At 35.8% G+C, this 27,171-nt stretch overlaps 1 protein-coding gene across 5 annotated transcripts in view; it reads right to left on the bottom strand.

Annotated features, from left to right (window-relative positions):
* The window catches only part of SEC22A (SEC22 homolog A, vesicle trafficking protein), a 69,086-nt gene that overhangs the window by 21,644 nt on the left and 20,271 nt on the right, over positions 1-27,171 (bottom strand). For all 5 annotated transcript variants that reach the window (XM_038583044.1, XM_038583041.1, XM_038583045.1 and 2 more), the window contains 2 exons: positions 26,347-26,541; positions 6,036-6,151 (listed from right to left, as the gene is read on the bottom strand). In XM_038583044.1, coding sequence (XP_038438972.1) covers positions 6,036-6,151; positions 26,347-26,541 — 311 coding nt within the window. The remainder of the gene's footprint in view (positions 1-6,035; positions 6,152-26,346; positions 26,542-27,171) is intronic.

The following is a 27,171-nucleotide window of genomic DNA, read 5'->3' as shown; positions in this document are numbered from 1 at the left end:
TTAAAACAATCAAAAAACCTTGAAGCTTCTAGGGGAAACTGGTCTCTAAGACAGAGGCAGTAAGTAAGAAGCTACAAAAACCAGGGAAAGTGCTCAGGCTCCCTTTAACCCCAACAAAAATATTTACCTTTACTCAACTAAAATGTTATTGAAAATCTACCTATTAAGGTTGGGTTAACAGAAGTTGTCTTTTTTTTTTTTTTATGCTTAAATCACAGGTGTTACTAAATACTCATTTTTATTACTTAAAATCTGAATAATATAGTCCTATGGTTCAAAGAGTAAAAATAATATAAGACATATACTGTGAAGAGTCTCATTCCTACCCTGCTGCCCATCTGTCCAGTTCCTACTGCATTTTTTAGTTTCTTATTGTTCAAGAGTTTCTTTATACAAATAAATGTAAATTAAAATCATCTTTGGTGGGGGTACTTGGGGATGAGCTGAGAGGGACTAGTGGTTGCAGGGTCAGAGGGTCTCCACTGGCTTTCTCAAAATGGCCACTATTCTCAAAGGGCACAAAAGTATACACCTGACATCAAAACATGAATCACATTCCCAGGTTCCACCCAGGCTGGGACACTGACATCCCCTCCTGGCCCGCGTGAAGGGGAAAGCTCAGCTGTTCCATGAGAAGAGAAAGCCAATCCACCATTTCCTAGAAGCTGGCTGGGTACAAGGAGCTATACTTTAACTGCTAAGTGGAGCCACACCTAATGAAAACCAAAGGCTGGAGAAGGCTCCTCCCTTCCCGGTCTTTGTTTTAATGTTGATGGGTGGTATGAATGTGTGTGTTTCAATTAATAGATTTTTATCCTTAGAACAGGTTTATGGAAAATTAAGCAGAGAGTGTACTGCTGAATTCCTACATACCTGGCTCTTCCCTGTTCACAGTTTCCTCATTAACATTTTACATTAATGTGGTACATTTGTTACAACGGATCAGCCAACAGTGACACATCATTAACTGAAGCCCACAGTTTACATTAGGGTTCGCTCTTTGTATTGTACATTCTCTGGGTTTTGACAAACGTAGAATAACGTAACCACCATTACAGTAACATACTGAATAGTTTCACTGCCCTAAATCCCATGGAGCATGGGATTTCATCCCTTTCTACCTCCCTCCATAGTACTGGCAACTTCTCATCCTTTTACTTACTGTCTCTATAGTTTTGCCTTCCCCAGGATGTCATATAATTAGAATCATGTAAGTATGCAGTTTTCTCAGGCTTCTCTCATTAAATAATGTGCACTTAAGGTTTTGCCATGTCTTTTTGTGGCTTGAGAGATTTCTTTTTATTACTGAAAATACTCCATTGTACAGCTTGCCAGTTTGTTTATTCTTTTACCCTTTGAAGGACATCCCAGTTGCTTCTAGTTTTTTGAAATTACGAGTAAAGCAGATATAAACATTCATGTGCAGGTTTTTGTGTGGACATAAGTTTCCTACTCGTTTAAGCAAATATACCTAGAAGCCTGACTGTTGGATCATACAGACAGCCAAATTGTCTTCTAAAGCAACTGAGCCATTCTGCACTCCCACCAGCATTGAATGAAGAGTTCGTATTTACATATCCTCACTAAACATTTGGTTTTGTCAGTGTTTTGGATTTTGCCATTCTAATAGGAGTTTAGTGGTATCTTATTGTTGTTTTAATTTGCAATTCCTTAGTGACATATGATGTTGGATATCTTTTTTTTTTTAAGATTTTATTTATTCATGAGAGACACACAGAGAGAGAGAGAAAGAGAGAGAGGCGCAGAGACACAGGCAGAGGGAGAAGCAGGCTCCATGCAGAGAGACCGATGTGGGGCTCGATCCCGGGACTCCAGGATCACGCCCTGGGCCAAAGGCAGGTGCTAAACCGCTGAGCCACCCAGGGATCCCCTGGATATCTTTTCATGTGCTCATCTGCCACCTGTATATCTACCGTGGTGCGGTGTCTGTTCCATTCTTTTGCCTAATTTTTAATTGCATTATTTGTGCTCCTGAGTTTTAGTTCTTTGTATGCTTTGGACATAAGCCCTTTGTCAGACCCGTTCTGCAAATATTTTCTCTTAATCTGTGGCTTTTCATTCTCTTAATGCCCTTCCCAGAACAAAAGTTTTTAAACTTTCACGGATCAGGGAAGCCCTAGTGGCTCAGCAGTTCAGCATCGCCTTCAGCCCAGGGTGTGATCCTGGAGTCCCGGAATCGAGTCCCACATTGGGCTCCCTGCATGGAGCCTGCTTCTCCCTCAGCCTGTGTCTCTGCCTCTCTCTCTCTGTGTGTGTGTCTCTCATGAATAAATAAAATCTTTTTAAAAAATGAAAAAAAAAAAAAAAAAACCTTTCACGGATATTTTTGATGTATCTAAAAAGTCATCACCAAACCCAAGATCATCTTAGTTTTCTCCTGTTATGTTTTTTAAGTTTTATATCTTACATTCAAGTCTGTGATCCATTTTGAGCTAGGTTTTTTTTATTAAAGGTATAAAATCTGTGTCTAGATTTATTATTATTATTTGCATGTGGATGTCTAGCTATTTTAGCACCATTTGTTGAAAAGATTATTCTTCCTCCACTGAATTGCTTTTGTTCCTTTGTCAAAGATTGACTATACTTGTGGGTGTATTTCTGGGCTCTCCAGTCTGTTCTATTCATCTGTCTATTGTTTTGCCAGTCACACTGTCTTAATTATTACAGGTTGACAAGCCTTGAAGTTGGGTAGTACCAGTCCTTCGATTTCCTTCTCCTCAGTATTGTGTTGGCTATTCTGAGTCTTTTGCCTTTCCCTACAGGATCACTTAGTCTATATCTACTAAATAACTTTCTGGGATTTTGACTGGGGTTGTGTTGAATCTACAGATCAAATTGGGAAGAAGTGACATCTTAACAATACTGAATGTCTATCCATTTATTTAAATCTTTCTCTTATCAGAGTTTTATAGTTTTTCTCATACAGATCTTATATGTATTGTGTTAGATTTATTTAGTGCCTCATTTTTGGAGATGCTAATATAAATAGTATTGCTTTTTAAATTCCAAATTTCAATTGTTCCTTGCTGATATTAAGTAACTTTTATATATTTACTCTGGATCCTGTGACCATGCTATAATCATTTATGAGTTCTAGGAATCTGTCAATTTTGAGGATTTTCTACATAATCAGAATATCTATGAATAAAGACAGTAGTGTTCCTTTTCCCCCCAATCTGTATGCCTTCTGTTTTCTTGTCTTAACTGCATTAACTAGGTTTCCCAGTACAATGTTGACTAGGAACAGTTAGAGGCAAATCTTTGTCTTGTTCCTGTTCTTAGGGAGAAAGCATCTAGTTTCTCATCAAGTTTGGTATTAGCTATAGGGTTTCTGTCGATGTTCTTTATCAAACTGAGGGAGCTCCCCTTTATTCCTAGTTTGTGATGGGTTCGTGAATAGGTATTAGACTTTGTCAAATGCTTTTTCTCCATCCACAGATATGTTCATATGATTTTTCTTCTTTAGCCTGTTGATGTAATGGATTACATTAACTACTTGTCCAGTGTTGCACCAGCCTTGCATATGTGGAATAAAATCCCCCTTGTCTGTGATATATAATTCTTTTTATACATCATTGGATTCAATTTGCTAATATCTTGTTGAGTTTTCCATCTGTGTTCATGAGTTACATTGCTCTGTGATGTCTTTTTAAAGTAGCAATAGGCTGAGAAATCTCAGAGCCATCAGTTAGTTACATGTAAGTAGTAATCAGTTTAATTCGATTATTATTCTTCTGAAACCTAAACAACAACTTCGATGAGGCAGAAGCAAAGACATTACTGCTCAGAGGGAAAACATGAAACACTCAGGAATCGAGGCAGGCATCAGCCAGTTGTAGCAGCTCAAAAGCATGAAAAGATATAGTTTATACTACTTTCCTTATTTTTTTTAAGATTATTTATTTATTCATGAGAGATGAGAGAGAGGCAGAGACACAGGCAGAGGGAGAAGCAGGCTCCATGCAGGGAGCCTGACGTGGGACTCGATCCTGGGTCTCCAGGATCAGGCCCCAGGGCAAAGGCAAATGCTCAACCGCTGAGCCACCCAGGCATCCCTATTTTCCTTATTTTGAAGTTGTGAATCAGAGGAGGGGGAAGCAAAGATCAATCCAGGAAGATGAGGGATAAGATATCTGAGTGCCTGAAAGAAATCATTTTCTTTAATAGCTTTTGTGAGATAAAACAGCCTTGTCTGACTTTTAACTTAAAAGTAATGGGGGTCTAAGCTCCCGGTTCCACATGTGGACAGTCTTCTGAGTCAGGGATGGTAAGTCTCTGCAACACAAAAACTTCTCTCTACTCAGATATGCTCCCTCCCCTTATTTATTAATTTGCTAACTTCAAACAACCTGAGAATTTTTTTAACCACAAAAAACCATCTTCACAATTTTTGCCAACTCCAAATACTAATTATACCATTACTTACTTAATAAATTACATAAAGTTGACTTTTTGTCAAAATTAATTTTAAAAGGAAAATTTTATATCTCTATCATTAATCTTACCAAATACAGATACTACACATTAACATACACTAAATATACAACCCTTAAATTAAAAATGTTTCTTCCTCTACCACTTAAAGTCATCCACTGTACAACTAGTGGTAAATATGCCCCATACTTGGAAAATACTCATCAAATTCAGCCTTCTTCATTTTATAAGTAATGATATTGAGGACTAGAGAGTAAAGTGAGCTATTCAAGGTCACAGAGCTAATCAGGAGCTGAGATGGAGCCAACCCTCTCTCTCTTTCCTCCACAAAAACCATCTCTTCACACACCTATACTACTGATCTTTCCACTACATCAAGTTACAAAAAAAAAAAAAAAAAAAAGGAAGAGGCTATCCTATTTATTAACTTTTCCAATCAGCTTTCTCCAAATTGCTTTTTCTTTTTGGCAGGTTGTCTAACTGGCTCAAAACTGAACTCCTGCTGGAATAAAGCTGACCTGGCTAGGGAATAGGGACAGGAACACCAAAGGACAGTAGCCAGCTGTCCTAGGTCTCAAAGGGAAGAGGGGCTTTAACTGGGGGTTTAAGAGGTTTGAAAAACGAAACTGAAAAGTCCTGAGAAGCTCTGCCTACCTACTCAAAGGGACAGCTTAACTGCCTGGAACCTGTGATTTCCTCTGCTATTGGCTTCAAACAGCTGAGGACATTCAGAGGGTACTCAGAATGGTACTAAGTGTTCCCCAAACTAACAAGCAATTTTAAAAAAGAATACAAGGTATGCTAAGTGGGTTTTTATGAATGGTATTCTGAGCTTAATGCTGACCAAAAACAGAGAACTAATTTACATGTGGAAGTATCAGGAAAAAAAAAAAGTCTTCAGAGAAAGTGAGTACAAACAAAGGTAAAGAAAACTATCCAGTCTGAAATGTGCTTAACTTTAAGAAAGAAAGAGAAAAAGTTAGTATATTCTGACAGCCACGGTCTCTGGAAAAAATTCTACTGGAAAACAAAGTAGTTGGCAATATCTGAAAACAATAATGGTTTCAGGTAGTCACCAACAAAAAGGAAAAAGAACAGATAACAAAGTGGAAATACAGAGAACTGGGACAAAAACCTGCCTTTAAATGCCTTCTTTCTTCCATTCCTTTCTGTCCATTAGGATCCTTTTAGATCCAGCTCACCCCTCCTCCACAAAGCCTCTTTCTCCTATCCTTACACTGACTATTCCTCTTTCAAACTCTACGTACTTGGCAATTATTCATGTGCTGCTTTGCCCCCTCCCAATTCAATCTGGGCTCTATGCTGTGCTCATGTCAGAAATATCTTGGTGTCCCCAGAGTACCTATAAACAGAGCCTCCTGCAGAGCAAACAGTAAATAAATACGTGCTAATTGAGTCAAAGAAGCCAACTAGAAATCACTGTTCTTAGAGGAAGAGGAGACTAGGGTAGTCTGAGCACACACCGTAAATTGTACTATACCCAAATCAATTCAAATCAATTGAGTAACAAGTAGAATCAACAGGCACTGTCACTTGAAATTGCAAAAACAGCACAGTACCTGCAAAACACTTTCTATGGCATGAAAACCTCGAATTAAATTCAGAGCTCCACATAAAAGACTGAGGATAAAAGCCACAATCCCTGACAGAGTTGCTGGTTCCAGTCGCAGGTGAGCTGGAAAATAAAAGAAATGGTTAGAAATGAGTATCACTATCTTACGTCAATACCTAAAATTATGTAAAATGAAATTCACTGCTTAATTTAAATGGGTCAAAACGGATTAATCTTCATAAAGCTATTTATTAATATATTAGGAACAATTTTTTAAAATGCAAAACGATGACATGTCAGCTTCACTGCCCTGAACTCAAGCTCAATTAACTGCTTTTTCTCTACATTTTTAACAAAGACATCTCACTTGCACTTGGGGTATAGAGTGCTAAGGAGTGCTCACATCTGGCAGTAAGTCATGTAGAAAAAAACCTTACTGCTTAAATAGGTCTACCATTTGCAAGGAGTTGCAAATATAAGCAAAGGTGACTTTGCCTGAAAAATCATTGCATAATTCCTACTTTTTCTGAAAAATGCTTAGATAACACTTTTAAGGACAAACATAGCTTGCTTTTTTTTTTTTTTTTTTAAAGCAAAATTCCCTTATTTGGGTTCCAGGGCTATAAATACCATGGGATATATGTGAAAGCTTCTATATAATCACCAATCTGAACTTTACAATAGAATAGTCATATGGCTATGAAGTTCCTGATCTCTGAAGACCACCTGAAGAACACTACAAATGATAAAACACTAGCTGAAGAAGTGACCACTTCATCTTCACGAATGGATTCTGTTATCTGTGGGCTTCAGTAGGGTAAGATATTTAGTTATGCAGTAGTTTCACTTTATCATCATCTTGGGCTTAACAGAATTAACAACTGAGTCTAAATGAAAATACAAAATGAAATAATCATCTAGACCTCAAAAAGAGACAGAGGGAAAGAGGGGGCAACAGAACCACAGTTAGATCATTTTATTTAAATCGCTGAAGTGTAAAAGCCCTAACAATGAAGTTAATGAGGTAGAACATTAATATAAGGAAAGGCTTAAATCTCTGCAACTTATATTCAGCCATTACAGCAGAAAAGCTTCCCTAAATAGTTACAGAAACACAAAACCCTACATATCATAAAAAAGTATTTGTTCTTCAAGTTCAGAAGAAAATGCTAAGATGGGATAATATTTTCTTAAATTTCTTCTTTGCCCAAGCTGATTACTTGGTCTCTCAATTTCTTTGAGGTTTTAATATGAAAACAAAAATTTAAATATCTTTGTAAAGCATTAATACCAAATTTTTAATCAGTAGAAAAAAACCTTCACAATCTATCCAACTAGTCTATAATTAGTCGTGTTTTGTATCCCCTGTCCATCCCTCCCCACACCCTCTCAGTAGTAGGGAAAAACTGGCCTCTAATAAAAAAGGAATCCTTAATATGGGCCTCAAGGATAAAACTACCTGACAAATGAACAGATTACATAAATCATACTTCTAAAGTATACAAGTTTACCTTATGAAAAAGCCCAAATAATATTCTGTATTATAACTAAAGAAAAAAATCTTAGCTGTTTATGGACAAGTATGGCCATTCTGAATGGAAAAATATTACCATTTTAAGGTGTTGACCAATGCCTATTTAAGAAATAAATGACTATATTAAATATTAAGTTTCTAATATTTATCTCTTGGCCTTGGAACGCTCTCTTTATAATTAATTATAGTATACCACTTACTATTTACTATTAAAATTATTTCAAAATGACCCAAAATATTTTTAAAAGCATGAGAGCAAATGACAAGCCTCTTTTAACAAAGACAAGGCATGTATTATGCTGAAGAACAGGATGGAGCTGTGCCAAATCACTGTGGGAAAGAAATTCTCAAGTAAAGATTCACCCACTCCCACCCTATCTTCTTCCCTAGGACCTGGGGGAATGGTTACCAAGAGAAAACTCCATCTGCATACAACATGAGGGTGACACTCCCGAAGGACAATTTCTCATGTTAGCAACTGAACAAGATATTTAAATCACATTTTAATGTATTATGCGATATCTCTTTTCTATTTTAGTAAAACATATTTTAGATTCATTGTTATCCACAAATGCTCACTTCACACTTCTAGTGGCACCATGGTAGGTACTAGTAGGTATAGAGTGGATTTGGAAAAATAATAAATGAGAGGCAATTTTTTTTTTAGGAAGAAAAAAAGTTACTGAATTCCAAGTAGTGTCATCTGGTCAGTTGTTGTTTTGTTTTTGCTATAACTGTCTTTTGCTACAATGCCTTTTCTTTAATTACTCTCCTTGAGCCCAATAATGGGTCATGACAAAATTAAACTTTTTATGAGCCAATGATTAATGAAGTTTACAAAAGCTCCTAAGAAGTAAGAGTAAACCTCTTGGAACCAAAGGGTTATTACTTATAGGGAATTAATATACTCACTTAGCAAATACTTTTTAGCATGATTCTGTGTAAAATATTGTGCTTCAGAAAATACAAAGAATTATTATTTGCACAATCTGCTCTCAAGATACTTCTAGTCTTTTGAAGGGAAACAGACAGATAAGCATTCTAAACTAAAATAGTTAAGGAATTCTGAAGAAGAAAGAAGAAAGGTAATTAGGGGGAAGGTGGTGATACAGGAGTGGTAAGAAAACCAGGGAAGATATTTAAAGATGGGTTAAAATTTAGATAGTTAAAAATTGGAAAAACTACATTTCATACATTTCATGCAGAGAAAAGAATGTGAGCCTGGAGGTAGAAATAAGATGCAAATATTAAGAGCATAAACAACAACTACTACTACTACTACCTCCGCTAATCCTACTAATAGGGCTGTTCTCAATGTACCAGGCACAAGGGCTTATATACATGATCTCGTTTCACCCTTCCAAGAACCCAGTGCAGTAGGCACTATAATTACCCTGTCTTTTCAAATGAAACTAAGGTATAGAGAAACTAAGTAATTTGTCCAAAGTAAATGAACTAGGATTTAAACCCAGGTAGCCTGACACTAGAACTCATATTCTTAACCACTTTCCCACTGGACATTAATATTGGTTTTGTTTGGCTTAAAAGGATGTTTATGAAGAATAGGAAGAAATAAGGTCAGGAATGGGAGTTGAAGCAAATTAACAAACAGTTGGAAATACTAGGCTAAAAATTATGAACAAGTTAGTGGAGAAACACTGAAAAGCAAGAGACCAATATGATTAAAGCTATGCTTAAGGAATATTAAGGTTTTAAAGAGATTAAAAGCAGGAAGACAATATTTTCTCAGTGCTTTCTTCATAGGTACACTTTGTCCCATTTATCCCTCAAAATGTGGTACTTCATAAGGCAGGAATGACTAACTTCTCAGTGTCTGAATTTTTTCATCTGTAAATGGAGGTTAAATAATCTGCTATAAATCAGACAGCTAGTAAGTGCCATCTTCACAATTAGCACTTGATCTAACAAGAGTGCGAAGCCCATGCTCTTTCTACAAATCTACCTTAGAGAATTCATTAGGGAGTCATTGCAAAAGACTGGCTGATATGAGGGCCTGAATTAGGATAGTGACAGCAGGAATGAAGAGATGAGTGATATTACAGGGGTTAAAACTAGCAGACCTGGCAATTAACTAGGAAACAAAAATGAAAAAAAATTAAAGAAAATGTCAAGGTTTTAAGTGTGGATGACTGGAAAGATAAGGGTGCTGCCAGCAAAGCCACTGGAAGAAACTCAGGTTTGATTAAAAAAAAAAAAAAAAAATGGAGACATTTTAAAGATATCAAACTTGTAGTGATAATGAGGTATGTTTAATAAGCAATCAAAGAATGGAAGAGTGAGAGCTGGAGAGACAGAAAGGTTTGCATCTGAAAGGAAGGGTTGGGATGGGATAACTAGGGAAAGAATTTTTGCAAATCATTGGCAAACACTACCTTTAAAGGGAGGACCAGGATTCAGGAAGACAGATTTAGGAGAATAAGAAGAGGAAGAGCCTCAGAAGCCTAGGAAGGGGAGACCATCCATAAAAAAGATATGGGTAACAATGCCTGTGCACAGGCCAAAGACAGTCTGAACTTGAAAAAAAAAAAAAGATTATATATATATAATATATATAATATATAATATATATATTGCTAAGGGATGGTTGCTGACTTGTTATAAAACAGTTTCAGAAGAGTGCCTGAAGGCAAAATTCAACCTGCAAGAGGCTAAGAACTGTTGACGGTAAGAGAGAGAAGCAGTGCAATAACACTACCACAGTTAAAGAAAACCAGGATGACAGCCTGACAGACTAGGACCAAGAGAAATAATTATTTTTCCCCTGTCATGTGGTGGAGGAGGAAGACTTGAATACATTTATAGGTGGAATGAAAAAATTCAATGAAGAGGAAATAGAAGAGTCAAGAGAAAGGCAAATGGCGAAAGAGAATACGAGAACAGTCATTACGAAGATGTAAAATGAGGGTACCATTCTAACCTTCAAAGCATATCATAATACCACAGTACCAATGCTTTGAGCAAAAACAAAATTCTGGAGGTACAGACATTCAATGATGCCCCAAATATCTGGAGAAACAGATTTTGGAACATATAAATTTCTGGTCAGTTCCATCTAAATGAACATAATTTGTTACTAAATTATGACTGAATGAGACTAATTGTATGATACTAAAAACCTACTTTTTTTTTTTTTTTTTAAACACAGGCCCTTTCTTAGATCATCACCTGTCAAAAGCTTGTATGTCCTTTAAGGCCATGGGGCCTAAAAATGGTACATTTTATTTATCTCTTTTGGAACACGTATCACATTCTGTCTTGTATTTTACTTACTGAGGTGTGTGTGTATTTGAGAGAGACAGAGATTAGGAATTTTATTTGCCTTGTGGGGCAACTGCCAAATAGAGTACCATTCTCAGTCAACTGAGAAACTGTCTATAAAATTACACAGGTGGAAAAAAGACTGTATAACCTAGTGTTTATCCTAAAAATAAAGGTGTCAAAGAAAACAGAAAAATGTATTTAGAGTTTTGTGAAACTTTTTTAAAAAATAAAAGCAGAATATAAAATTAAAAAGATCAGCAACACTAAATGTTGATGAGAACATAGAAGAAACTCTCACACATTGCTTGTGGAAATGTAAAATGGTACAACTACTTTAGAAAACTGGTAGTTTCTAAAAGACTCAAACATGTACCTTACTTTTGATTTGGCAAATTCAACTGCTAATATTTACTCAAGAGAAATGAAAACATGTCAACAAAAGACAAATGCTTGTAGTAACCTTATAACCCCAAACTGGAAACAAGCTAATATCCATCAGCAGGAGAATGGACAGACTGTGGCATGTTCATACAATGACTACTACCCAGCAATAAAAAGGATCAAATTACAGAGACCTATGACATGACACTGTACTAAAAGAAGCCAAACACAAGAGTCACACTATATAATCTTGTTTATATAAAGTTCCAGAACAAACAAAATTAAAAATAACTAGAGAGCAAAAATTCAGAACAGTGGTTGTCTAGAGGCGGTATGGAGATTGGGAAGAGATACAAAAGAAATTCCTGGGGAGATGGATATATTGTATATTGTGATACAGGTATGTATTAGTTTTTTTCTTATAATCCTGTGTTTTGATACTTTGATATCTTGGGGCCTTGCTCTGACCCTAGAGGGTGGCCCTTCCCAAGGCTATCAAATTCCTAGAGATACCAAACCACTCACTTGCAAGAGTGTTTTTCAGAAGCAAATCCCCTAATCCAAATCCCATACTTTACCTTCTCTATGGGGCTCCCAAACTCAGGGCCATTATCCCCCAGCCTGAATCACCCCAGGGTCAGGTATCACACAACTAAGAACAGCCCTATATCCAGAGACTGCTAGAAGTACCCAACCCAGCCAAACGTGCTTACCCTGTCTCTCCAGTTCCTTCCTGGCAAAAGCACAAGAAAGGCTCTTGCTCACATCTGGCTCTCACTTCTTTACCTCCTGACCAATACCAGTACTTCCCCACATGGCCCTGGATGGTGTAGTGTGAACCCTTCTCTTGGGATCTGAGTATAACTACTTTTTCAGTGGCAGCTGTCTCCTGATCTGTTGGCCTTGCCATACCTGAATAAAATCTACACTTCAAAACAGAATGGTTTATACAAATGTATCCATGTGTCTAAACCACACAGCAAAGATTCATGCATTTTAACATGTGCAAATTTCCCTTAAAGAAGAAAGAGCACAAGGGTACCTGGGTAGTCCAGGGGGTTAAACATCTGCCTTCAGCTCAGGTCATGATCCCAGGGTCCTAGGATTGAGCAGGACCTGGGAATCCTCTCCCTCTTCTCCCTCTCCTCCCTGTTCATGCTCTGTCTCTTTCAAATAAATAATTTTTTTTTCCTTAAAGAAAGAACCACAGAGGTAATTATCAAGTAGGTGAGTGGATAGTGGGTGGGGATACAGATGAAACAAGAATGGCAAAATGTTGACATAGTTACTATAGTTGGGTGACAGGTACATAAGAGTTCATTATACTATTGTGTTTACTTTGTAGCTATTTAAAATTTCCCCATGATAAAATGTTTTAAAAAGAAAACAAAAAGGGTAAAAGTAAGACACAGTGTTTAGCTTAACATATTCACCCTATGATGGATAGCAGAACATCTGTAGACTTCCAAAAATTATAGAAAAAATTCATGCTAGACTGTGGGGAAAGGGGTCACAAGGTCAGAAAGAGAAAAGAAACCAAAAGTAACAGAAAAAAGGGCCTGAAAAGTAATGTCTATCAAATAACTATTAGCCAGATTCCAAAATAAAGTAACTTTAGGGATCCCTGGGTGGCACAGTGGTTTGGCGCCTGCCTTTGGCCCAGGGCGATCGAATCATCCCACATCGGGCTCCCGGTGCATGGAGCCTGCTTCTCCCTCTGCCTGTGTCTCTGCCTCTGTCTCTCTCTCTCTCTTTGTGTGACTATCATAAATTAAAAAAAATAATAATAACCTTATTCAGGAAAAAAAAAAAAGGAAAACCAACAGAGACTACAGAAAATATTATGCAGGCTTGGTCTGCATTTAAAGAAAAATTTAGGGACTCCTGAGTGGTCAGTGGTCGAGCATCTGCCTTCGGCTCAGGGCATGATTCCAGAGTCGTTGGATCAAGTCCCACATCAGGCTCCCCACAGAAGCCTGCTTCTCCCTCTGCTTATGTCTGCGTCTCTCTGTGTGTCTCTCATGAATAAATAAAATCTTTCATGAGAGACACACAGAGAGACAGGCAGAGACATAGGAAGAGGGAAGAGAAGCAGGCTCCATGCAGGGAGCCCCATGCGGCACTCAATCCTGGGACTCCGGGATCACACCCTGAGCCGAAGGCAGATGCTCAACTGCTAAGCCACCCAGGTGTCCCTTTATCTTTCTTAAAACAATCCCAGATTTTCCCCCATTTTCCCAGTGTCTGCTGTCTGGTGATCCAGGATACCATTACAGTACAGACTACAGGTCAGAGTGGGGATTTATGGAAGTCAAACAATACACGTACTTTCTAACAGAATTCATCTCTTGATACATCAAGTTGGATAGACCCCTGCCTCAAATTAAAGGTTAATTTTCTAGATCTAGACTGTATACATTAATGGACAGATATTTTGGCAGCAACACTGACTGTCAGACCTATCAAACTACAACTATTAGAGAAGGACAGGCCAATGGAAGCCATGGAGCTTCCCCTACTGAAACATCATCAAAATATTAATCGTTATGGTAAATGTAGAAATAAGTTTCACCATCCAAGGCTTATTAAAATATGCACAGATACTGATTCCTACTACACACCCATTTAACTCTCCAGTTTAAGGCTCCAAAATGAAAGTATCGTAGAGGATAACAGATTACTGTGGCTTCCAATTTCACGTGTTTTTCCAAACACAATCTCCATATGGAACAATCAATTAATTCCATGACATGTAGATACTAATTTGCTAACACTTTCTTTTCTACCCTAATAAACAGAGAAAATCAGAAGCATTTTGCTTTTACCTGATAAAGAGAGCAGTACATAGGGGTACCTGAGTGGCTTAGTCAGTTAAGCACCTGACTCTTGACTTTGGCTCAGGTCATGATCTCTGGGTTGTGAGACTGAACCCCACTGAGCTTGGAATTCTCTCTCCCTCTGCCCCTCCCCACAGCACTCGCTCACATGCTGTCAAAAAAAAAACAAAAAAAAAAAAAAGAAGAAGAAGAAGAAGAAGAGAGAGCGAATGAGAGCAGTCCATTTAGTATATTGCCACGAGGTTATATCAACTCTAAGCTGGAGATTAGTCTATAGCAGGGTTGGGCAAACTATGACCCACAGGTCAAATCCAGTCCACCACTTGTTTTTGTAAGTAAAGCTTTATTACAATACAGTCTTATCTATTCTTTTACACATTGTCTATGGTTATTTTTATACGATACCAGCAAAGTGTAGTAGTTGCAACAGAGACCATTTGGCCTATAAAAGCTAATATATTTGCTATCTGGCCATTTAGAGAAAAAGTCTGCTGACTCTTAGCCTACAAGGACCCAATATCTTAACACCTCATGGAACATTATATTGATCCACTTTGTTGATATCCTCATGCTGACAGGATCTGAAGAACAGATAGTATATGCCTTGGATTAGATACCCTGGGATGATACATGTATGCCAGAGTATGGAAAATAATTAAAAAACAAACAAACAAAAAAAAAAAACTATAGGAGCCTACCACCTCAGTCAAGTTTCTGGTGGTTAAAAGTCTAGAGTATGTTGAATGTAAACATCAGGTTGCACCTTGCAACCCAGATCACTAAGAAAAGATCTGCTGAGTATGCCTTTAGATTCCAAAAGCAACATTACAAAAGGTGGATATGTAGCTGCAACATGTTTACTGAGTAACAATAGCTAAGGAGGGCCAAAGCAACAGAAAGACTGAGACTGCATTACATAATGGACACTTTGCCATCCAGCCCTTAGGCCTCACGGATCTAATGGTGTTCAAAATATCTGTGGAAGATAGAGATATTTTTTGAGTCTGAAGCACATTTGGAAAGAAGAATCATAAAAGAGGCTCCTGGGCTTTGAAGCAATGACATGGCCCTTACGCAAAACAAAACAAAACTGTTTTCATTTCAAGACCTGGCTTGCTTGTTGGCCATGGCAAAAACTACTGGCCCTTCCATGAAATATCAGGTATATACTATAAACCCTAAAGCAACTATAAAAACAAATAAATGAAATGAAGAGGTGTGATAAGTCAACAAAGAACAGAAAATGGATCAAAAAATAATTTAAAGGGAGGGTCCCTGGGTGGCTCAGCAGTTTAGCGCCTGCCTTTGGCCCAGGGTGCGATCCCGGAGTCCCAGGATTGAGTCCCATGTCGGGCTCCCGGCAAGGGGCCCGCTTCTCCCTCTGCCTGTGTCTGCCTCTCTCTCCTCTCTCTATGACTATCATGAATGAATAAATAATAATAATAATAATAATAATAATTTAAAGGAAGACAGAAAAAGAGAGAAAGGTGACTAAAAATAGGATAAAAAGAAAACAAACAGCCAAGGTAGTAGGTTTAAACTAACCACATTGGGGTGCCTTGCTGGCTCAGTCAATAGAGCATGTGACTCTTGATCTTGGGGTTATAGGTTTGAGCCCCATGAGTACAGAGATTGCTTAAAAATAAAATCTTAAAAAAAAACCCAACCATATCAATAATCACATTAAATATAAGCAGTCTAAACACCTAAATAAAAAGACAGATACAGTCAAATTGGATTTTGTTTCTCAACAGACTCAACTAAATTAATACCCAAAAGCAACCACTATAAATAGAAAGACACAGAGAAGTTAAAAGAAAAAAGATAGAAAAAGATAAACCATCGCAATACTACTTAAAGAAGAAGTTAGAGTGGCTATATTAATAGACTGCTGAACTAAGAATATTGCTAGATCCATGCACCAAGAGAAAAAACAATCCTAAATATTTAACAAGCTTTAAAATATATAAAATAAAAACTGGCAGACCAAAGAGGAGAAAGATATAAATTCACAAATACAGTCACAGATTTAAACACCAACAATTGAGTGTAGACAGAAAATCAGGAAGGATATGAAAGATATGAACATTATCAACCAACCCGATCTAAATGACATGTAGAGAACTTCACACTACAATAATAGAATACACACTTTTCAACACAGAACACAGAAAAACGGCTAAAGCAGAATATATTCTGGGAGAGAAAAACAAGTCTCAATAAATTTAAAAGGATTGGAATCAACAAAATTTGGTATCTGACCATATGAAGTTAGAAATCAAGAAATGAAAGCTATCCGGAAAAATCTCTATTTAAAACTCTGTACCACATTTCTAAATAACCAACGGGTGATAAAAAAAAAATCAAAAGGGAAATTTAAAAAACATTTAAACAATATGAAAGTGAAAATACAATGTATCAAAATTTATGAATGTAGCTAAAGCAATATTTAGAAGGAAATATATACTACTAAATGCCGATTAGAAAAGATCTCAAATAAAATATAACCAATTTTTAAAAAAATAACCTCAACTTCTGCTGTAAGAACCTAGAAAAAGGGCAAATTAAACCCCAAGTAAGCAGAAGATTAAGTAATAAAGACCAGATCATAAATCAATGAAAGGAAACAAAAACAATAAAAAGTCAATGAAACCAAAAGCTGGTTCTTTAAGAAAATCATTTTTATTAGAGCTTAGCATTTTTATTGATCAGAAGAAAAATTCAAAAGACAAAAATTTCCAATATCAGAAATGAGAATGGTTGTATCATTACAATTCTACGGATTATTAAAGGGTTACGAGAATATTAACTTATTCCCCCAAATTCATTAACTTAGGTGAAAAGAACAGATTCCTTCAAAGACACAAACTACTTAAACTCACTCAAGAAGAAACAGGTAACTTGAACAACTCTACATCCACCAAAGAAATTGTAGTTAAAAAAATTTCCACAAAGAAAACCAGAGGCTAAAAAAGACTTCACCAAACTGACCAAAAAAGGAAACAAACATTCTACAGAAACATTTCTTAAAAAATTGGAAGATTCAGAGGAAATACCTCCCAATTTATTCTGAAGCCAATGTTATCCTGATAACAAAACCAGACAAAAACATTACAAAAAAAGGAAAACTATAAACCAATTCCTACATGAAAACATATATAAAATATCTAAATAAAATTTTAGCAAAGTGGGGTTTATCACAGAAACCCAAGGTTGGTTTAGCATTTGAAAAGCCCTGGTGGCTCAGCGGTTTAGCGCCATCTTCAGCCCAGGGCGTGATCCTGGAGACCCGGAATAGAGTCCCACGTCAGGCTCCGTGCATGGAGCCTGCTTCCCTCTGCTTGTGTCTCTGCCTTTCTCTGTATGTGTGTCTCTCAAAAATAAATAAATAAAATCTTAAAAAAAAGAAAAAGCAATCAATGTAATTTACACATAAAGACTTCAAAAAGAAAATCATGATCATTTCAATAAATAAATGCAGACAAAGCATTTGACACAATACATCATTAATTTCTGGTACAACCACTCATCAAACCAGGAACATAAGGGAATTTTCTCAACTAGATAAAAAGGCATTTACATAAACCCTAAGTTAACATCATTTTTAACTGTGAAAGACTGAATATTTTCCCTGCTAAGATCAGGAACATTGCAAGGACAGCCAGTCTTGCCATTTCATTCTTTCAGTATATTTTTGTTACGCACAGAATTCCACATTTGCAGTTTCTTTTATCCTTTAGAAGACATCATTAAGTGGTCTTCTGGCTTCCATGACTCCTATAAGGCCACGTATGCGTGTGTGTAATGGTTTGTGTCCATGTAGTCTAGTATATCCAACTGCCTGGTGATATATGCCTGGTTACTTTATTGTTTACCAAATATTCTATTTTCAAAGTATTGCTGTAGATATAATTTGAAACTTATGTGACTGTTTTCTCTAAGAAAGATATTTGCTTGCTTCCACCAGGATCTTTGGAGCATAGCACTGGGATCCACTCAATCCAATTTCAGAGACCAATATTATTCAAAACTAAGCTCCAGTCCTCATAAAAGATTTTACTTCACATTCCTTTTACCTATATTCCTAGAGTGCCAACATCCAAAGTCCAAAGCTGGGTGGTTGTTCATGAGGTCCATCAGTTTAGTGGACCCTGTTTTCTAATCTCTGTCTCCTAATCTTGAGTGGCTGTCAGCTGTTCCCTCCAGAATTTATAAAAGCCCCAAAAGAAGTAGCTCCAGGGCACCGGGGCGGCTCAGTGGTTGAGCATCTGCCTTTGGCTCAGGTCATTATCCTGGGGTCCTGGGATCAAGCCCCGAACCAGGCTCCCTGTGGGCCCCACAGGGAGCCTGTTTTTCCCTCTGCCTATGTCTCTGCCTCTGTCTATCATGAATAAATTTTAAAAATCTTAAAAAAGAAAAAAAAAAAAAAAAAAAAAGAAAAAGTAGCTCCAAACACTAAGCTCATCTCCCTAGGTCTCCACTCTCTTCTGTCTCCCAGTAATTCTTAGTAATCTTGTTGGATATCCAAAGACTTCAGGAAGATTACATTTTAATTTAAATTCTGTATCATATTAGAGCTACATATTCTTTTTTTAAGACCTATTCTATATAATATATACATTCCATTTAACTTTCCTACATGTATTTTGTGGGACTATTGGTCTGAACTGCCTACTCCATCACTACTGAAAGTAGAAGTCTTCAAAGTAGTAACTCAATCATTTACTATTGACTTTAAAAATTGAAATGTAATCAGAATACAATAATTTACCTTTAGAAGTGCATAATTCAGGGGCGCCTGGGCAGCTGAATCGGTTAAGTGTCTAACTCTTGATTTTGACTCAGGCCATGAGGGCAGCCCTGGTGGCTCAGTGGTTTAGCGCCGCCTTTGGCCCAGGACGTGATCCTGGAGACCTGGGATCGAGTCCCACATCGGGCTCCCTGTATGGAGCCTGCCAGAGAGAGGCTCTCTGTGTGTGTCTCTCATAAATAAATAAAATCTTAAAAAAAAAAAATTTTTTTGACTCAGGCCATGATATCAGAGTCATGAGATCAACCCACCACATGGCTCTGTGCTGAGCATGGGGCCTGCTTAAGATTCTCTCTCTCCTTCTTCTGCTCCCCCCACTCGCATGGGCACAGCTCTTTCAAAATGAAATAAAAGTATATAACTCAGAAGGTTTTAGCATATTTACAAATTGTGTAATCATGGCAAATTGAACACCAATAAAAAATAAATTATTAAAAAAAACCAAAAAAACAAACTGTGTAATCATTATCTAGTTCCACAATCTCCATCACCTCAAATAGATTTCTCCTAACCATTAGTAGTCATTGCCTATTTCCCTGTACCTCTCCAACTCCTGTTAATCATTAAGCTAAAAAAAAAAAATTATTAAGCTACTTTTTGTCTCTATGGACATTTAGTATAAATGAGACTATAAATATATGGCCTTTTGGGCAGCCCAGGTGGCTCAGCAGTTTAGCGCCGCCTTCAGCCCAGGGCCTGTTCCTGGAGACCTTAGATGGAGTCCCACATCGGTCTCCCTGCATGGAGCCTGCTTCTCCCTCTGTCTGTGTCTCTGCCTCTCTCTCTCTCATGAATAAATAAATAAAATCTTTAAAAATAAATAAATAAAATAGCTAGCCTTTTGAATCTGGCTTCTTTTACTTAGCATAATGTTTTTAAAGTTCACCCATGCTGTTATTAGGTATCAATACTTCATTCATTTTTAACTCCTTAATATTCTATTGCATGTATACACCATAATCTGTTTATTCATTCATCACTTGATAGATGTTTGGGTTATTTCAACTTTTTGGCTACTGTGCATAATAGTGCTATAAATATTCATGTACACATTTCCTGTATTTACCTTTTTGAGGAACTTCCAAAGTATTTTCCAAAGCAGCTCTCCATTCTGCATCCCGACTAGCAATATAGGAGCGTTCCAATTTATCCATATCCTTACTGACACTTGTTACTATTTTTTAAAACTACAGCCATCCTAGTGGCTTATCATTTTGCTTTTTAATTTTGAATTTCACTATGACTAATAATGTGGAACATCTTTTCATGTGTTAGAAGGTTGCACATTTTCTTTGTAGAAATATCTATTCAAATCCTTTTCTCATTTTAAAATTGGATTTTCTTTTTATTGTTACTGTTGTGTTACTTATTTTTCTGGACATAAATCCTTTAGGAAATATATGATTTGTCTGTGGATTATCTTTTCAATTTATTGACAGTGTCTTTGAAAAACAAAATTTTTAACCTTGGGGTGTCTGGATGGCTCATTCAGTTAAGTATTGGACTTTTTTTTTTTTTTTAAGATTTTATTTATTTATGACAGACACAGAGAGAAAGAGGCAGAGACACAGGCAGAGACAGAAGCAGGCTCCATGCAGGGAGCCCGACGTGGGACTTGATCCCGGGTCTCCAGGATCACACCCTGGGCTGAAGGCGGCGCTAAACCACTGAGCCACCCGCACTGCCCAACAATTTCTTATCCCTTCATTTTCATGAAACAGTTTTCTCCTGTTGTATTTTTTTCCTTTGGTATTCCTATTCCTAAGTTTATTTGGTAAACTTTCTTCCTTCACCTATCCTTTAAATAGTGGCATTCTTCAGTGTTCTGCCCTTGGCTTTATATTCTTCTTAACTTTACACTTTACCTTATTATAAGGAATTTTCTTTCTTTTAAATTGCAAACAATACAAAGTACAATCTGTCTTGTTTCAGCCAATAGTTGCTAGGATTTTCTTAATTTCATATTCAGATTGTTGAATATTGGTATATAGAATAGAACTCATTTTTGTATATTGATCTTGTATCCTGCAACCTTGCTAAAGTCATTGGTTTTAATAGTTTTTTAATAGATTCTTTAGGATTTTCTATAATCAAAATCATCTTATATATGAAGAATTATTTTATTTCTCCCTTTCCAATCAGATGCTTTTCCCCCCCTCTTCCTTGCTTAACTGCCCTGTCTAGAACCTCCAGTATCATGTTGAATAGAACTAGCAAAAAAAAAAAAAAAAAAAAAAAAAACTAGCGAGGGGGGCTTGGGTACCACAGTCAGTTAAGCATCTGACTCTTGGTTTCAGCTTGGGTTTGATTTCAGAGTTGTGAGATCAAGCCCAGTTTCAGGCTCCACACTCAGCATGGAGTCTGAGTTTCTCTCTCCTTCTGCCCCTCCCTGATACTTGCTCTTGCTCTCTCTCTCAAATAAACAAATAAATCTAAAAGAAAAAAAAATTAAATCTTAAAAAAAAAAAAAAAAAAACTAGTGAGAGCAGACATCCTTGACTTGTTTCTAATCTTAGAAGAAAGCATCAGTCTTTCACCATTACATATGAATTTAGCTGTGGGTTTTTTGTAGATACCTTTTATCAGGATGAAGAAGTTTCTTTCAATTCCTAGTTTGTTGAGTACTATAATGAAAGACTGTTGGACTTTGTTACATGCTTTTTTTTCACCTATCGAGATGATCAGGGGATTTTGGTTTCTATTCTATTGATACTGTATATGACACTGATTTTCAGATGTTAAACCAACCTTGCACTCCTGGATTAATCTCACTTGGTCATGGTATATAGTAATTTTTATGTGGCTAAGATTTGGTTTGCTAGCATTTTGTTGAGGACTGTTGTCCATATTCATGAGATACTATTAATCTGTAAATTTATTGTGATGTTGTTATCTAGTTTTGAAATGGGAGAATACTGGCCTCAAAGAATGGGTTGAATAGCATTCCCCCTCTTCTATTTATTGGAAGAGTTTCTAAAGAATTGGTTAATTCTTAAACTGTTTGGTAAAATTCTCTAGTGAGGCCACTTCAATCTAGGATTTTGTCAGTAGTTTGCTTTTTTCTTTTCCTTCTCCTTCTTAAGATTTTATTTTTAAGTAATCTCTACCCCAACAACCAGATCAGGAGTCACACACTCCACCCATTCAGCCAGCTAGGCATCTGTCAGTTTATTAGTAATTTAATCCCTATTCTTGGATACAGTTTATTCAGATTATTTATTTCTTCTTGACTCGGTTTCAGTAGTTTGTGTATTTCTAAGTATATGCCCATTTCATCAAAGTTGTCTAATTCATTGGCATACAACTGTTCACAGTGTTCTTTTAAAATCCTTTATTTTGTAAGATCAGCAGAAATGTCTTTTCATTTCTGATTCTAATAAATTCTTTTTCCCTTGGTCAATCTAGCTAAAGGTTTGTTAATTTTGTTAATCTTTTCAAAGAGCTAGTTTTTGGTTTTATTGATTTTTCTCTATTCTTCTATTTTTTATTTCATTTTCATTTCTGCCCTAATCTTTGTTATTTCCTTCCTCCTCTTTATTTTAGGTTTAATTTGCTTTTCTTTTTCTAGTACCTTTAGACAGATGGTTAAAGTATTCATCTGAGATGTTTCTTTTCTTTTTTTTTTTTAAGATTTTATTTATTCATGAGAAACACACAGAGAGGCAGAGACACAGGCCAAGGGAAGCAGGCTCCATGCAAGGACCCCAATGCAGGACTCGATCCCAGATTTTGGGATCATGCCCTGGGCCAAAGGCAGATGCCCAATTGCTGAGCCACCCAGGCGTCCCTGAGATGTTCCTTTTTTAAAAATATAGGTATTTATAGCTATAAAATTTCCTCTAAATACAACTTTAGCTGCATCTCACATTTTGTTATATTGTATCTCCATCTTTGCTCATCTCCATGTATAAATTCCCCCTTTTGATTTCTTCTTTGACCCATTCGTTATTTAAGAGTGTATTGTTTAATTTCCACGTATTTATGAGTTTCTCAAATTCTTTTGTTATTAATTTCTAATTTCATTCCAGTGTAGTTATAGAACTTACTTTGTATTATTCTTAGCCTGTTAAATTTATGTTTTTTGTTTTTTGTTTTTAACAGCATAGCATAAAGTCTATCCTGGAAGAGAATATTTCATCTGCACTTAAGAATATATTTTCTAGGGGGTGCCTGGGTGGCTCAGCTGGTTAAGCATCTGCCTTCAGCTCAAGTCGTGATCGTGAGGTCCTGGAATCAAGCCCCATGTCAAACTCCTTGCTCAGCAAAGAGTGCTTCTCCCTCTCCGACCCACTTGTACTCTGTCTCTCTAATAAATAAAATTTTTTGTAAAAAGAATACATTTCCTGATGTTGAACAGAGTGTTCTGTAGTTGTTAGATCTAGTTGGTTTATGGCGTTGTTCAAATCTTGTTTCCTATTTATCTTCTGCCTAGTTCTATCCATTATTGAAAGTTGGATATTAAGTCTTCAACCATTATTGTCTATTTCTCCTTCATTTCTGGCAGATTTTGCTTCATGCATTTGGGAGCTTTGTTGTTAAATGCATCTATGTTTAAAACTGTTATACTTTAAGGGATTGGCTTTTTATCATTATAAAATGTCTTGTCTCTAGTAGCAATTTTTGTCTTAAAACCCATTTTGTCCAACATCAAAAACCCACTCCACCTCTCTTTTGGTTACTATTTGCATTATATGGGTTTTAAATTCCTTTTGCTTTCAATCTATTTCTACCTTTTAGTTTCTTAATCCACTTTTATAATCTCCAACTTTTGACTAGAATGTTTCATTCACATTTTTAAATCCAATCTTATTAATTGACATAGCAGATTTACATATGCCATTTTACTTTATTTCTATATGTCTTGTGTCCTTTTTTGCTCTACTTCTTTACTGCTATCATTGCATTATGTGAATGTTTTATGCTGCAGCATTTTAATTTCCTTAATGAACTTCATTCACTACTTTGAGTGATTTGCTTAGTGGCTACTCTAGGACTTACCATAAACATCTAATCAGAAATAGCTTCATATTTATACTAACTTAATTCCAATGAGCTATAGAAACATTATTCCGATGTAGCTCTATTCCCTTTCTTCTCTTTTTGTGGTATTGTTGTATACATATTACATTTATAAACATTACAAACCCCAAAATACATTGTTATAATCATTGCTTTACTTAATTTTACATCTCTTAAAGAAGCTAAGAGAAGCACAGTAATTATATTTTTCTAAGTTTTATTAATATGAATTCTTATCACTCTGGCTTTCTTCATTCATTCCTGTGAATTCAAATTACCACCTGGAATCATTTCCATTAGCACAATGCAATTTTGCTTCCACCCACCTCCTCTGTGCTGTTATGGAAAATATACACTATAATTCATGTTATAGGTTCAATAATACATCAGTTTTATACAATTGCTTTTTACATCAATCAAAAAAAAGAGAGAAGAAAAATGACTGTTGTATAATTATCTTTACTGTTGCTCTTTGATTTTTTTGGTGTAGATTCAAATTACTGTTTGGATCACTTTTCAGCCTGAAAAACTTCGTTTAGTATTTCTTGTAAGGTGAGTCTACCAGCAACAATTCTCGCAGCTTCTGCTTATCTGCAAATGTCCTTATTTCACCTTATTTTTGAAAGACAGCTTTGCTGGATATAGTCATTGCTGTTGACCAACAGTTTTGTTTTGCTTTTTTTCCTTTGATCATTTTGAACATATTGTCCCACTGCCTTCTGATCTCTACTGTTTCTGTTGATAAGTCAGCTGTTAATCTTGTAAGTGACAAGTTGTTTTTCTCTTGCTGGCTTCAAGATTTTCTCATTGTCTGGTCTTTCAGCATGTTTAATATGACTCATCTATTTGTGGATTGCTTACATGGTTATTTGGAACTCACTGAGCTTCCTGGAGGAGTAATGTTTTTGAGTAAATTTGGAAACTTTTCAGCCATTATTTCTTCAAATACTTTTTCTGCTTTCTCTTTTCTCCTTCTGGTTCTCCCACCATGCATATGTTGGTGCACCACATTTTCTTGAGGTTCTGTTCATTTTCCTTCATTTTTTTTAACTCTATTCTTTGGATTACATAATCTCTATTGATCTATCTTTCTTTTGTCAGTTCAAATCTACTTTTGAGCCCCACTAGTAAATTTTTTATTTCAGGTGTATTGTTCACTTCCTGAAGTTCCATTTGGTTCTTTTTCTTTATAATTTCTATGTCTTTATTGATATTGTCTATTTGATACAATATCATTGTCATACCTTAATCATGGTTTCCTTTAGTTCTCTGAACACTTATAATGGTTTAAACTATTTGTTAAATCTGACATCTGATCACTCTCAAAGGCAGTTTCTATTGCCTGCTTTGTTTCCCCCTATTATATAGATTATACTTTCCTCTTCCTCTACATGTCTTGTAACTTTTTCTTAGAAATTGGATATTTTAGAAAACATATTATAACAACTCTGAGTACTGATCTACCTCCTCTCTCTTGGGGCTTGTTACTGGTATTGACCTTGTTTTTGTGTTTGTTTCCTAACAGACTGGATTATTTTACTATAATTTGTATCCTTCTTTCTTCCATAATTTCTATTAATTAAACCAAGAAATGTTGTGTTCAGTCCTAAATGCCCCACTTAAAGAATACTAACAAACTAAAGCACATACAGAAGCAGCTTCCAGAATGGGGAGGGGTTTCAAAACATCATAGAACAAAAAGCTAAGGAAACTGATTATATCTGAAGTCGATTAGAGTAATAGGATAGAAAAGACACTGAGTTGCTAATTTCAAAGTTCTGAAGTGCTACCCTGGTATGGCTGAAGAGCTTGGAAAAGTCACAGAACTTAGACAAAAAAGTTGTACTACAGGGAATTTTTTTAAACAAGGACTTCAAAAATGGTATATGCTATTTTTTATAACAATAAGGTTTCCATTTTTAAGCCGTGGTTTTCAATCTGTCACAACTGCTGAGTGTGGCGTTTCTAGTTTGGGAGGGAAGGGTTGGGTAGATGATCCCATTTTCTGTGATAATCAAGAAACCTGGCCTTGATTATAGCTATTTTGACATAATGCAAAGCACTTTACATGTACATATATTTATTAGTAATATACTAATAAACTATTATTAGTATATTATTAGTAGTATATGAATATACTATTATTAGTATATTAGTAATATACTAAAGTATTATTCATCTCTTGAAAAAAATTATAAAGAAATATTTAAGAAACACGAAAAATTCTTAAATGTTTCCCTAGCAAAGAGTTCCTCTGAGATTACTATTTAAAAGTATTTTTCTGATTAGTCACATATCTGGTAGATTACCACATAAAACACTGGGACAAAGAATTACTTTAATTTCTACATTATCTCATGTACTTGCTTTAAAATATTAGGATAAAGAAATTAATTACTCAGTTCTTAAAAAAGTTTTTTTTTTTTTAATGAAATAATTGAGATCCATAACTCACCAGAAGAAATCTTACCAGCACCTTTATAGTCAATAGAAAATGCAGATGTGACTCCATTGGCAGACCCCAGTTCACACATGGAAATTTGATAAGGGGGCCTCAGCTTGATTTCCATCTGCATGTCAGACAGATTTATCTTTGTTGAAAGAGACCTGGGATTATTATATCGCTGCTTTGTCCTCTGAATGAAGTTATCTATGTAAAATAAAAAAATAAATTTCCTTGCAGTCATTTGTTAATTAATTTGAGAGTGTGACATTTATGGAATAAATCTGCAGACTGACAGTTTGTTATTCAAACTATTTAATTTGCCATAGAATATTCTAATATTATTTGTGTAATATATCATGGAGTCATCAGTGTTTTACTCTAGAAATTATACTCTAGAAATAATTACAAATACAATAAAGATTTAACACTACATAACTGTAGGACTATTTCTATTATTCACTTCAAATAATTACTTTACATTTTTACCAAAAAAAAAAGGAAAAACAGCTTTAATTTTAAACCAGTCTTAATTTTTATAGAGAACCATATCTCATAAAATATTAAGTCTGTCAGTATTTACCAATTGAATTACGTAAGAATTTATATTATAAATTACATGTTCTTATAAACGTCTTTTCTTATTTACTGCTTACATCATTAGAATGTATGTTTTAAAGAACAAATTTAATGAAATCAATAAAAGACATTTCTAAATATCTTCCAATTTTACTTTCATTATTTATAACTTGGTTTTACTTTTTTCTCCTACACCAGGAGTCAAGCAAACTACTGCCCAAGGCCAAATTGAGCCTGCTGATTGTTTATGTAAATAAG

This window comes from Canis lupus, chromosome 33 (assembly GCF_011100685.1).
Source record: "Canis lupus familiaris isolate Mischka breed German Shepherd chromosome 33, alternate assembly UU_Cfam_GSD_1.0, whole genome shotgun sequence".
NCBI lineage: Eukaryota > Metazoa > Chordata > Mammalia > Carnivora > Canidae > Canis > Canis lupus.
The sequence above is the reverse complement of the archived record's forward strand: the minus strand, read 5'-3'. Positions and strand labels throughout refer to the sequence as shown.